We start from the raw sequence: 12,682 nt of genomic DNA, 5'->3' as shown, positions 1-12,682 counted from the left end.
ATACTCTGAAACGTCCACATGACATGGCGGATCAGATGTCGGTCGTTTCGTTCTTTGGCCTCGACGTCAACGACGCGAATCAGCAAGCTATGGCGAATCGACTGGTTGCCTCTTTCAACAAGGAGGAGTTCCAACGCAAGATGGTCAAGTGGATGGTCAGCGCCAACCTGCCCTTCCGCACCGCGCAACATCCCTTTCTTCACGAAGTCCTCGAGTATCTCAGCCCTTCGGTCGGCATCCAACGCGCGCACATCAGCGACAAGAGCGTGCGGGCGATTGCGTTTCGCGAATACGAGAAAAACAAGGGGCTGGTAGCCAAGACGCTTCAGGAGAGCCCTGGTCAAGTTCATCTTGCTTTTGATGGCTGGACTTCAACAAACGGCCTCTCACTCTATGGTGTCAGTGCCGTATATCGCGACCGACAGGCACAACCCCACAAAATTGTGCTTGGTCTGCCTGAAATGGATGGCAGGCATACTGGGAAGAATATCGCCGCTGCGGTTCTCGAAGTCATCAGCTCCTACGATATCGAGAAGAAGATCGGATATTTCACTGTCGACAATGCATCGAACAACGATACGGCTTTGGCGGAAATCGGGGATGCCCTGGGCTTTCATTGGCCAGAGCGCAGAGTTCGCTGCCTGGGTCATGTTATAAATTTGGTTGTAAAGGCCCTTCTTTTCGGCCAAGATTATGAGTCTTTCGAGCGGGATGTTAACGATGGCCTGCTTACTGTGCAGCGCGAACACGAGCAGTGGAGGAAGAGAGGACCCATTGGGAAGCTTCACAACTTCTGTCAAGAAGTCAATCGGTCAGACCTATGGACGAGGAAGCTTATCTCGGCCCAGGAGCACCGCATTCGAGAGGCAGCAGAAGACTCTGGGTTCAAAGCCCATAAACCAGTTAAGGTTGTCACCGACAATGCCACCCGATGGCTTTCGCAATTCTACATGATGCAACGCGCGCTTCGACTAAAGCCTTTTTACGATACCTTCATATTCGAGGCTAGGGCACATTTCGACTCTGAGAACCGAACAAGATGCGGCAACTTGAGGAAGGGCGTCAGAGAACCCTACTTTCTCCAGGAAGGCAATAGGCTGGAAGAGAGTGATTGGGAGGCAATACAAGCTCTCCATGACATCCTTCTCAATTTTGAGCTTGTCATCAAATCCCTGCAGGGCGACTCCCAGTCTCGCGAGAAACAGCGAAGCCTTGGCGAGGAAGCCATTGACCAGATTCATGGCGCAAGTTGGGAAATCCTTGATGCATATGAGTTTCTCCTCGACGGCCTCGAGACTGCGAAGGGCATCGTGGCAGGTCTTCCTGAAGGTGATCATTTGGTCGTGAACGTCAACAATGCGTGGAAGAAGCTCGATTCCTACTACGCGAAGGTGGGTGAATCACCATTGATCTACGCTGCCGCGGTTCTGAATCCTGGGAAACGTTGGGACGCTTTCGACGGGTGGTACGAAGATCACCCCAACTGGATCGACGCAGCGAGGCAACAGGTGTACCGCCTATGGCGTGAACAGTACAAAGATTTGCCGATTGACGCTGAAGACGTCCTCGAGCCGCCTAGGAAAGCCCTTCGTCTTTCGACCAACAAATTCACAAACTTCAAAAAGCAAAGGCGAGACGTCAGCGGGCAAACGTCAGCCTCCTTGTCACCATGTGCGTCGCCAGCGGCAACTGAGCCGGATGAGTTTGAACTATGGGAGCATGATCACGCTGCAGGCGATAAGCATGTGGAGGACCCGCGTCTTTACTGGCACAAGAGAAGGCAAAAATACCCTCGGCTATCACGCATGGCTCTAGATCTACACACTGTACTTCCCATGAGTGCTGAGGTCGAGCGTCTGTTTAGCGTCACCGGTCACATGGTGGTTCCTCTGCGCAACCGACTGCATGCCGATACTCTTTCACTCTGTCAGACCATCCGGAGCTGGTACCACGCTGGTGTGATCCAGGATCTTGATCCAATGTTGAAGTGGACGGGCAACATGATACCAGATGTCGAAGAATCTGAGGATTAACAGCTAGAGGCTTGGCTTGTCAGCAAATATGGGTGCAACACCTATCAACGGATACCAACATCTATCAATCAATGTCGTTTGTTTATCAACTTCTATCAATCAACCCACCTGTCATTACGTAATCGTCTATTATCTATCAACGAGGTGTTATATTGATGCTCGTTGAATTGATCCGAACCCTGACTATTGCAACGCAGCAAGATATTTATAATCGTATCGCAGATAGCAAACGAGAGCTTTGTGAGGGTCAGAGCACTATACACGCCTTTGCTAACCAACTGGATAAGGAAGGGTTCTGGAACCGAATGCGGCTTGATTCGGATGACCGAATCACAGCGGTGTTATTCGCCCATCCAGAGTCATTGGCGTACCTTCAGGCCTACCCAGACCTGCTTTCCTCGACTGTACATATAAGACAAACAAATACGGGATGCCACTGCTTGATATGATTGGCGTCGACGCCTGCCAGCGATCGTTCTGTATAGCCTTTGCATTCCTCAGCGGCGAGACTGAGCAGGACTACATATGGGCCTTGGACCGGCTCAGGTCCCTGTATGAACTCTGCCATACAAGGCTTCCATCGGTTATCCTAACAGACCGCGATAAGGCTTGTATGAACGCCGCAGAAATCTGCTTTCCATCCTCAATTTCACTCTTGTGCCTATGGCATGCGAATAAGGCAGTCCTCCGTTATTGCCAGCCGACATTCGTGCGCCACCAACAAGGATCAGAGGCCTACCAGCAAGGTCTGGCCGATTGGAATGAGTTTTTCAATCACTGGCATTCGATCATGAAGTCACCGGATGAAAAGGCATTTAATCAGCGCGTGCAAGAGCTTGAAAGGCGCTACTTACCACAATACATTAAAGAGGTTAACTATATCAAGGCCAATTGGCTCGATCCGTACAAGGAAAGGGTAGTGAGGGCTTGGGTTGATCAACATCCTCATTTTGGTAATGTAGTCACCTCGCGGGTTGAGGGTATCCATGGGCTCCTTAAGAGCCACCTCAAGAAATCCACGCTAGATCTCTTCGAGGCTTGGAGGGCTATGAAGCATGCGCTTCTCAATCAATTAGCCGAACTGCAATCCAACCAAGCCAGCCAGCAAATGAGAATACCAATCGAGCTCTCTGGATCACTATACAGTGCCATACGTGGCTGGGTATCTCACGAGGCTTTACGCAAGGTGGAAGAACAGCGGAAGCTGCTCCTAAAAGAACACCTGCCCATTTGCACCGGTGCATTCTCCAGATCTCACGGCCTCCCTTGCGCCCATACTCTCAAGGCTCTACAAGAACAAAATCAGCCCCTTCGCCTGGAGCATTTTCACACACATTGGCACCTCAATCGCCATGGTGTTCACCGGTTACTACTGGAGCCTCAGCATCGACCCGATCGGATAGCCACCGGTTCGAGTACTAGTAGAACACAATCAAGCACCCAGAGAGAGCCAAGTGCATTCGAGGCAGTTCAGGCAACAGCACGGCCAAAGGCACAACCTAAATGCAGCAGATGCCACCAGATAGGTCATACAATGACTTCAAAGACATGCCCTCAACGATACGAGGAGCTTTTGAAGCCACCAGCACCGTCGGCGCAGGCAAGACCATTGTCGACGAGATCTTCATCAGTATCATCCTTGCACGCAGGAGAAGCTCCAAGACCAACGTCTTCGGGATCATCAGAGCAGGCAGAGTCAGTGATAGATAGTGCCAGTTGCATTATCGTCAGTCTCGACGGCGCGGACAATATGGTGCCGGCAGCATCATCAGCAGCACCACCGGCACAGACAAGGATAATGCCGACATCAAGGTATGATGATCCTCGGGCTATCTATCAGAGATATGTTGCTGCTCGAGATGCTTGGTACAAGGTGCAGCCTCGTGGCAGTATTAAAACTAACCAGCAGTATCGGAGGGCGCTAGGTCTACCTCTGCGGTACGACAAATCTAGCTATCAATGGTGTCTCGATTGGAAGCAGATGGGTAAGCGCTGCGATACTCCAAACGGCTCCAGAGATTGGACTAAAGAGGAGATGATGGCCTATCTAGATTGGAGCAAAGCGGAAGATGACCGTGTCGAGGCTCAAGTAGCTGCGGAGATGGAACGCAGCCCTTTTTCCAGTAGAAGAGGTATGCATGATATCTGGGAGGCGGCAGCAGTAGATAGTGAGGCCCAGCAGGTCATCCATTCCGGTAGATAATTAAGAATTCATAACCGTTTAGGATCATAGTATTCTAAAAAGTAAAAACTGCATCAGAACTCGGAATTTCGACAGTGGAGTTTGGGCCAAATTGAGGGCTGACATAATCCGCACGCCTAGGCGTGTCCCTATGGGGCCCCGGTTACAGGACTCAGCTCGGTAAAATTACCTAAAATACAGAATGAAGTAGTATCTTAAGCCCTAATGGCTAAAACTTCTTATAAACGAGATAGATAAAGTAAAATATATTTTATGTAGCTACCCTAAGAACTATAGTCGTTGCATGGCCTATTTACTTGGGTCTGCCCATAATCTTCCCACTACCTCTTCTTTTTCTATCTCTTCCAGGCCTTTGGGGATGTCTAGGAAGGGAATTTCTTTAAGAATTGGATCAATGCGCTTCTCCTCTAACAACCGCAAGACTCCCTTGGTTGCACTCAAGTCTGACCCCAGTGTTCCTGCCACAGTCACTGACTTCAACACCACATTCTGGGTTGGCAAGGTCATGGTCTCGTTGCCCAATCCAACCACTACTACTGTCCCACCTGGCTTTACAGCCGTTACTGCGGAAGCCGTGGTGACACCGACACCCGCAAAATCGACAATGACGTCTAATGTGACGTCCTTTAGCTCTTCGAGGGATCCAAAGCAGCCAGCCGCCCCTAGCTTCAGGCCCTCCTCAAGCTTATGCTTCTGCAAGTCAAATCCATAAACTTTTGCCCCAGCTATGATGGCAAACTGGAGGCCTGCCATGCCAAGACCGCCCAGGCCGATGACTCCCATGGTAACTCCGGGATTTGCTCCTGCCTTGGACATGACAGCAAAGTAGGATGTGGCCAGTGCATCCATAGCCACAGCGGCCTGGGCAAAGGAAACATTATCGGGGATTTTGATAAGCCGGTTGATAGGTGCTGAAACATACTCGGCGTAACCTCCGTCAAATCCAAGTCCAACAGCAAAATTCCAGTCGTGCTCCTCTACAGGTTGACAGATAATGAGGCAAGCAACCCGATCACCGGGATGATAGTCTTTGACGGATGAGCCGACTTTGGTGACTATACCAGCAACTTCATGCCCGCATATGAGAGGGATCTTTATCCAGGCATCGTAGTGGCCTTTGAGAAGATGGCAGTCTGAGTGGCACATGCCCGCGGCCTTGACCTGAATCTGGACATGCTCAGGTCCGGGCTCAGGAATTGGAGCGTCAATAAGTTCCATGCCCGACTCGACGCTGGAGTATCGGAATGCCTTCATTTTTCAAAGCAGAAAATTGTAATTCAGAAGAATAGATGCAGGTTTGTGTAAAACTTGAGAGGAACAAATTAAGATATTCAGTAGGGTCAGTTGATCCTTTAATAATCTGAGAGGCAATTACTAATAAGTATAGGCAAGAAGCAAGCACAAATCCTAGTATTGGAGGACTATCAGACGTCAAATTGCGATTCGTTTAGCTGATACGGGTAATGAGAACGTGATAATGCAGTCTTTCGCATAATGCAAGCTACGACTAATTACCCTTAACCGACGACTATTGGCTACAGCCAGACTGCACTAACGTTGATGGGAGTACCCGCGAGAAGCACATGATGGATAATCAAACGACATGAATGGTGCAAAGTCTTCGCACTGTACGCTGCCGCAGCGAGCGGGGGCCAGGTCAAGTGCCTCTGCCCCCATAGGGTATGGGATAGTGTCCTTTAGCTCCAACTTTGCTGCAACGCTTGGGCCTCCGCGGTAACGTCACTCTCGGTGCTTTCGTATGTCCCGTATTGACCGAGACATGGATGCAGATCGCTGCAGTAGACGCTCAAGTGCGGAGTGCGGAAGGCATGTGTAGCACGGACTCACTGTGTTGAGAGAGTAACACAGCTAATGTCATAATGGGTCGCCCTGGGTCTGGATTGTGCTTCCGAGTTGAAGACGTTGATATAAGGATAGTCGCTCCAAGCCATCAGTTTCGCTTGTTCCTAGAGCACCTCAATCATATCAATTATCCTTTGCACTAAACTGACAATCTACCCCAGCTCCAGAATGGCTACTCTTAGCAACAGACAAGCCAAGGCCAGCAAGTTCAGCACTGACCTTGCTGATCATTCGGATAGCCATGCATCCAAGACCGGCCCATACACTGACAATCAAGAGCTCGATGTTCTTGTCATCGGTGCTGGCTTCGGTGAGTTTGGCGTTGCTTAACACTCCTGGCATGAAGCAATCTAATAATAGTGCAGCGGGAGTGTACATGCTCAAAACACTTCGTGAACGCGGTCTCAAGACGGTCATCTTCGAAGCTGGAAACGATCTTGGCGGCACTTGGCGATGGAACTGCTATCCCGGCGCCGCAGTTGACTCTGACGTTCCCGAGTATGAGTACTCCTGGCCTGAAGTGTACAACACATGGTCTTGGAGGACTAACTACCCAAACTTCCAAGATCTTCGCAACTACTTCGATCATGTAGATAAGGTCATGAAGATCAAGAAAGACTGTTCTTTTAATACGAGGGTCGTCGGGGCACACTTTTCGACCGACGAAGGCAAGTGGTCTGTTGAGACTGCAGATGGTCGAACGACGAAGACGAAATATCTCGTGCTGGGTACTGGTGTTGTGAGTCTATGGTTTCCAGATTAAAATTCTAGCTGCGATAATGCTTTACTAAAGATGTCCGGCTTCACATAGTTCTCCAAGAGGTTCGTCCCCAGTTGGCCAGGGGTGGATAAGTTCAAGGGCATCATTCACCATTCTTCATTCTGGCCCAACGAGGAGATCGACGTCAAGGGTAAACGTTGCGGTATTATAGGCACTGGAGCCTCTGGTGTGCAAATCACCCAGGCCTGGGGCCCAAGAGCCGCTGAGGTCAAGGTCTTTCAAAGGACCCCCAACCTTGCTGTTCCCATGCGGAGAAAGGCTCTCCCAGCTCAAGGCCAAGATAAAAAGCTCTATCCTGAGCTATTCAAGCTCCGCGAGACAAGCTTTGCAGGTTTTACCTATGACTGGTGCGAGCGCAGTACCTTCGATGATTCACTAGAAGAGCGTGAAGCCTTCTATGAGAAACTCTGGCAAGACGGTGGATTTCGGTTCTGGGTGGCTAACTATAAGGATACACTTCTTAACCCAAAGGCTAATGAAGAGGCTTATCGTTTCTGGGCCAAGAAAACGAGGGCTCGTATTAACGACGAGAAGGCTCGGGACTTACTGGCACCACTTGAAATGCCACACTACTTTGGCGTCAAGCGCCCTTGCCTGGAAGAGACGTATTACGAACAGTTTAACAGAGATTCAGTGCACGTCGTGGACACCAGAAACAACCCACTCCGCGAGTTTACCGAGACAGGTATCACTCTTGAAGACGGGACTCACCACGAGCTGGAAGTCATCGCCGTCGCCACTGGATTCGTGAGTTCTTTCACATCATTTTATGAAATTAGTCCCTGACTTTGGCAGGACGTGTCTACCGGCTCCATGACACAGCTGGGCCTTCAAAGCATCAACGGAACTGACCTCGAGAAAGACTGGCTCCCTGGGGCCAGGACGTATCTCGGCACGACCGTACCTGGCTATCCAAACATGTTCTCCATCTATGGTGCCCAGGCCCCGACCCTACTCAGCAACGGTCCGACAACAGTGGAGATCCAAGGCCGATGGGTGACCGATGCCATTATCAAGATGGAGCGCGGAGGCGTCAAATACATCGACCCGAAGACTGAAGCCGCCGACAAGTGGAAGCAGCGTGTTGTTGATCTGAATAACGCAACTTTGTTCCCTACCACCAAGTCTACGTATATGGGGGGCAATGTCCCTGGCAAGGCGTTTGAGCCTCTGGCTTATGCTGCCGGTCTTCCGGCTTACAAGAATGAGATCCGAGCTGCGTTGGACAACTGGACGGAAGGCTTTGAGGTTGTCAAGATCTGATCAGGTCTATTCGTACTGTGGACTTATTCTCTGCTCCGATCAATATACCATGCAGTACCCACCTGCCGGTCATACCCACCTACCGGTCAGCGAAAAAAAAATTCCCCCATACATAATGCACTTTTGTAACCTCATGGGTACAATTTAATAAAAATAGTAAAAATGAGTTTATCTCTGGAATTCAGATCAAAATTGGATCTATTTTAATATTTTCTAGGTCTTTTAACCTCACGCCCTGTGCGGGTGCGTACGACACCTAATTCTTCCTTCCCTGAATATGACCTCTCATCCTCTTCCATCCCTCCCACCTCAATCACATCCTCAACAACACCCGCCCCTTCAACTGCTTCGTTTGGCTCTGAAATAGTGTCACCAGTCGCTAAAGCCTCTGCCAGCGTCATAAATTTCTTATTGGGGTTCGGTACCGCCTTTCTCTTCTTACCTCTACTCAACCGGCCAACTTCCTCCTCCAGGCTGGCTATTCTGGTGCTCAAAGAGGCGATCTTGGACTCTTGGGCTTCAAACCCTTTTGATATCACAGAATACCGCCTTCTGTTAGAGGGGCTCTTGTTCTTCCCCAGGTCTCTGATGTGACGGCTGGTCTTTGGCGTATTATCAGAGTCGACTTGCCCGTCTCTGTGGCCGTCTGATCCAGGCGTCGTTTCCTTCTTGTCTGGTTGGATTTCGGCATGTATGAGCGCTTTCCGTCAAGGTTCCGATCAACTACACCGAAACCCACCGGTTGATCGATTGGTGTATTACTCATACACTTACATCAATCAACCTGAACCCTCGACGTGATCAACTACCCTACATCGGCGACCCTGGTTGATGTAGGTGTAGTGGATTTTTGCAGCGGTGGACTTTTAGTGGGACAAGGTATCCAGTTTTGGACATCTGGATCCACCCTGTTAGGAGGTACTGTCTTTTGTGAGGGCAGGGCCACACAGACTTTAGTATTTCCTAACTTATTTTCGGGCCCCCAGTAGTTATAGAGGATATCCTGGGGTAATTTCCCGTACAGGTCCAAATTTTCATCGATCTGTTTGACGCATTCACACCTCCCGTAATGGCCGATCCTTTAGAAGACAAAGTCGTTGAGACCTCTCCACCAATTCTTTCACCATCAACGTTACTAGCTGATGCCCAACAGCTACAGGAAGAACGTCTGTTTCGTCATTTCCGCGGCTGGCTCTTCTCCGAGCGCGCAAAGGACACCTCCTCCTGGACTTGGGACTACGGGTATGATATCCAGCGGGCTCATGAGCGAAGATGGGTATGCAAACTCTGCATTCACCAACGAGTCCCCCAGCCGAAGAACTTCACACATACTGGTCTTCAAAATACCAGCAAACATCTGTTCAAAGAACATCATATTCGGGCGCCAGAGGGCAAGACGAAGTCTTCGACGCAGTTGAAAGCGGAAAGCGTCGAGAAGCAGCACCGCTCAATAGCTGATACCTTGACGCTCGATCCGGAAAAGCCGCGGGAGCAGGCCATGGCGAACTCCTTGGTCAAGAACTTTGACAGGGACCATTTTCAACGGATGGTGATGCAATGGATCGTTAAGAGTAATCTTTCCTTTCTCACGGTCGAAGACGAGGATCTCCGAGCCATATTCGATTATCTTAGTCCATCAGTGTCAATACGTGGTGGCCACTTATCTGCAGATACCCTCAGGACCAGGATTATCACTGAGTATCAGCGACACCGCCACACCGTTATCGACGTCCTTCGACAATCTCCCGGCCTGATTCACATCTCTTTCGATGGCTGGACGTCGGGAAACCGGCATACCTTGTACGGAATCGCTTGCTTCTTCAGAGATGAGCACAACAAGCCCCGTAAGATTGTGCTGGGTGTGCCCGACAGGGTTGAAAGCCACTCCACCCAATCCACATGGTGGATTAGAAGTGGGGTAGTTAAGGGCGCCCCATGTATTTGGCAGAATGCCTCTAACAGAGGCTGATGTGCCCCATAATTTTTGCAATATTGCTACCCTATGTCAAAAACACCATGAAACTTCTGAACAGCGCAATTTTAGAATACATACAATATAGGAAACATTATTCGAATGTCCCATGCTTTCTCATTGGGATGACGTAAGTCTTGATGGATATACTTAAGATTTGCTCCGTGAGTGCATATCATCATGAGGGCCATTAATAGGCGTATATTTTCCTCAACATACCTACTGCTGTTGAGCTGATGAGAATGGGTAAGGAAAGGGGGAGTGATAAGTTTGCAACGAATGAGGTCAAGGGTAGATACAGTTTACCTGTGTCACGCGTGTTGGCGTTGGCGTGGCCCAAATAAAAATCACCTTCACCCCTGTCAACACTACACTTAATGTTGGCATTGACTACTCGGCGTGGTTGTCGAGCTTCCAAAGCTGACTTGGCCGCAATACGATGGCCTACTTGGGTGTTGCTAGATCTGACATATTGATGAAGTTATGAAGGCGCCGTGAGGACAGGAAAATTTTTATTTAGACATGTTTACCCGAAAAGAAAAGAAAATCTTCATTGCTAGTCCTTCGTAATTCACAAAGCGCAAATTGCTATACACTTCGATGCCGCAGATCGAGGTCTCCAATATGGTTAGCACGGACCTTCGTGAAAAAAACGCGGCGCATTTCCAGAGGGGAAATTCGAGGTAAGAAAATGGAAATTTTGATTGGTGCAGGAGTGGAAATGCGGCGCACTTCTACTCTACATGCTTGAGTAGGGATGTGACGAATGAAAAAATTGGCGGCTAATGAAACTCGGCGGCAATGCCAACCTTATGTCGGCCCACAGCGGCTAGGTCTCAAGAAGGCGACAACACGTTGCCTTATCATCCATTCGTCAAAAGTATTTCGTATTATCTCTATATAAGGGCGATCTTTTCGCTGAGCAACAAATCTGCAACATAGTGCAGACTTTTCACTATTGTGCTATCTCTTACTGTAAGGAAACGTTTTCCATTCACAGCCGCACAGCATCTTTGAGATTGAGATATCGACGAAATAACCCCCAAATATACACCATGCCATCCAATAAAGAGCGTCTGTACGTTGGATTGTACGCTCGAGGAGGTACAGCGAAGATGCCAGGTGGCGAAGACAAGTCAGGCTTCTTAATTCCTGAGGCGTGTGCTGCAGCTGACAAACAGTGCCAGGTATCATTGGGCTTTGCTAGTTGGCCCCAAGGTCGAAAACAATGAGACACGTGGCAAGCGGTTCCATGCCAAAGAACGAATCTACAGTGGTATGCAGTCAGTCTGGGAGTTCAGTGAGCAGGAGACGGGCACAGCATCTACCCTAATGATCTTGGTACGTATTCAGGTGGCAAAGGTTAAGAGTATGGAGAGACTTGAGATTATATTGAGGAGTGTACCAGTTAGGGGGGAGCAAGAGGGATGGAACTGTTTCGAGTGGGTCAGAGAAGCATTAGCCACGCTGAAGAATGATAGCAAGGCTTTGGGGACTTCAGTGCTTGATTGGGCAACTCTCCGTGACACAGCCATGTCGTACGTTCAAGAGAAGGGTATGAAGCATCGATTTGACGGTCAGGCTGCCCCAGGACAGTTCGATACCAGCATAGTGTGACGTATGATCTGCTTGAGGGAAAGGAGTTGGTACCTTAAGGCCTGCCCGAAACAGCAGGCCCTTTTATTAGAATAGGTTGCAGAAATGTTGCACAGAGAGTATTCGGCTAGAACTCGCCAAAGTATTGCCGACGTATCTTTTCCATTTCTAGATCATATGGTAAAGGCGTAAGAAATCCATCAATGGCAATTATATACCAAAATAAGTACTAAAATATAGTGACACCCTCACCGGAGGTGGGGAGGGCGTAATAAAGTCCGAAGGATATATCTCTATGCTGTGGAGGATTGTCTGAGATGAAATTTCATATTGTATTGCTTATATTGCTAACTGTGGATGTCGTTAAGATTTTAAGAAAAAAGAGGATGGAAAAGGGGCTGATCAAGTTGCTGTTGCCTCCGCCAGTCCTGGTCGCGGACCTTCATCAGAACACCTACTAATCAGTTAGGACTTATAGAGCCTCACGTGGAACTATTCTTGCCATCAGGTAGCTTGTCATAGTAGAGAGATGCCCGTTCAAATGGGGCATCGATCATTAACCCCTCTAGCATCTTGACCCTCCACACTGCAACATAGCTAAGCCCTGTCTGAAAGTCCCGTTCAGACAGATCCGTCACCATCTTGTTCACCGTGATGCTCTGTGACTTGTGAACCGTAATGGCGTGCGACACTGTAAGTGGGAACTGCTTCCGTGTACACGCGGACGTTCCAAGAAAGAAGTCTCGCTTCATGGGGAGTATGGGCACTACCTTGCGCCTATTATCAGTGGTTAGATAAGATGGCCCGGTTTACTTGTCTATCACCATCATAATGACACACGGCGAGTCACGACGTGTATCAGCGCCAGGTGCCCAGTCGATGTCATACACTATCCCCTGGGCCCCATTAACCAGACCTGCTGGCTGCCAGATGTTCTGGGTGATCATGAGGCGAGCACCGATACATACCGG

At 49.4% G+C, this 12,682-nt stretch overlaps 2 protein-coding genes across 2 annotated transcripts; one reads left to right on the top strand and one right to left on the bottom strand.

Annotated features, from left to right (window-relative positions):
* Positions 1–4,524: 4,524 nt before the first annotated feature.
* FPOAC1_013896 (uncharacterized protein) lies at positions 4,525–5,490 on the bottom strand (the record flags this gene model as incomplete). Its single annotated transcript, XM_044858236.1, has 1 exon — positions 4,525–5,490. The coding sequence occupies one exon, from the start codon at positions 5,488–5,490 to the stop codon at positions 4,525–4,527; it is 966 nt and encodes a 321-aa protein (XP_044700692.1).
* A 777-nt stretch (positions 5,491–6,267) lies between these two features.
* On the top strand, positions 6,268–8,143 carry FPOAC1_013895 (uncharacterized protein; the record flags this gene model as incomplete). The annotated part of the gene is made up of 4 exons (XM_044858235.1): positions 6,268–6,409; positions 6,465–6,838; positions 6,911–7,627; positions 7,676–8,143. 4 exons carry the CDS (start codon positions 6,268–6,270, stop codon positions 8,141–8,143), a joined length of 1,701 nt encoding a protein of 566 aa, XP_044700691.1.
* Between the last annotated feature and the right edge of the window lie 4,539 nt (positions 8,144–12,682).

Source organism: Fusarium poae (genome assembly GCF_019609905.1).
Source record: "Fusarium poae strain DAOMC 252244 chromosome Unknown contig_4, whole genome shotgun sequence".
NCBI classification, from domain to species: Eukaryota; Fungi; Ascomycota; class Sordariomycetes; order Hypocreales; family Nectriaceae; genus Fusarium; species Fusarium poae.
This window is presented reverse-complemented; position numbering and strand designations above follow the sequence as displayed.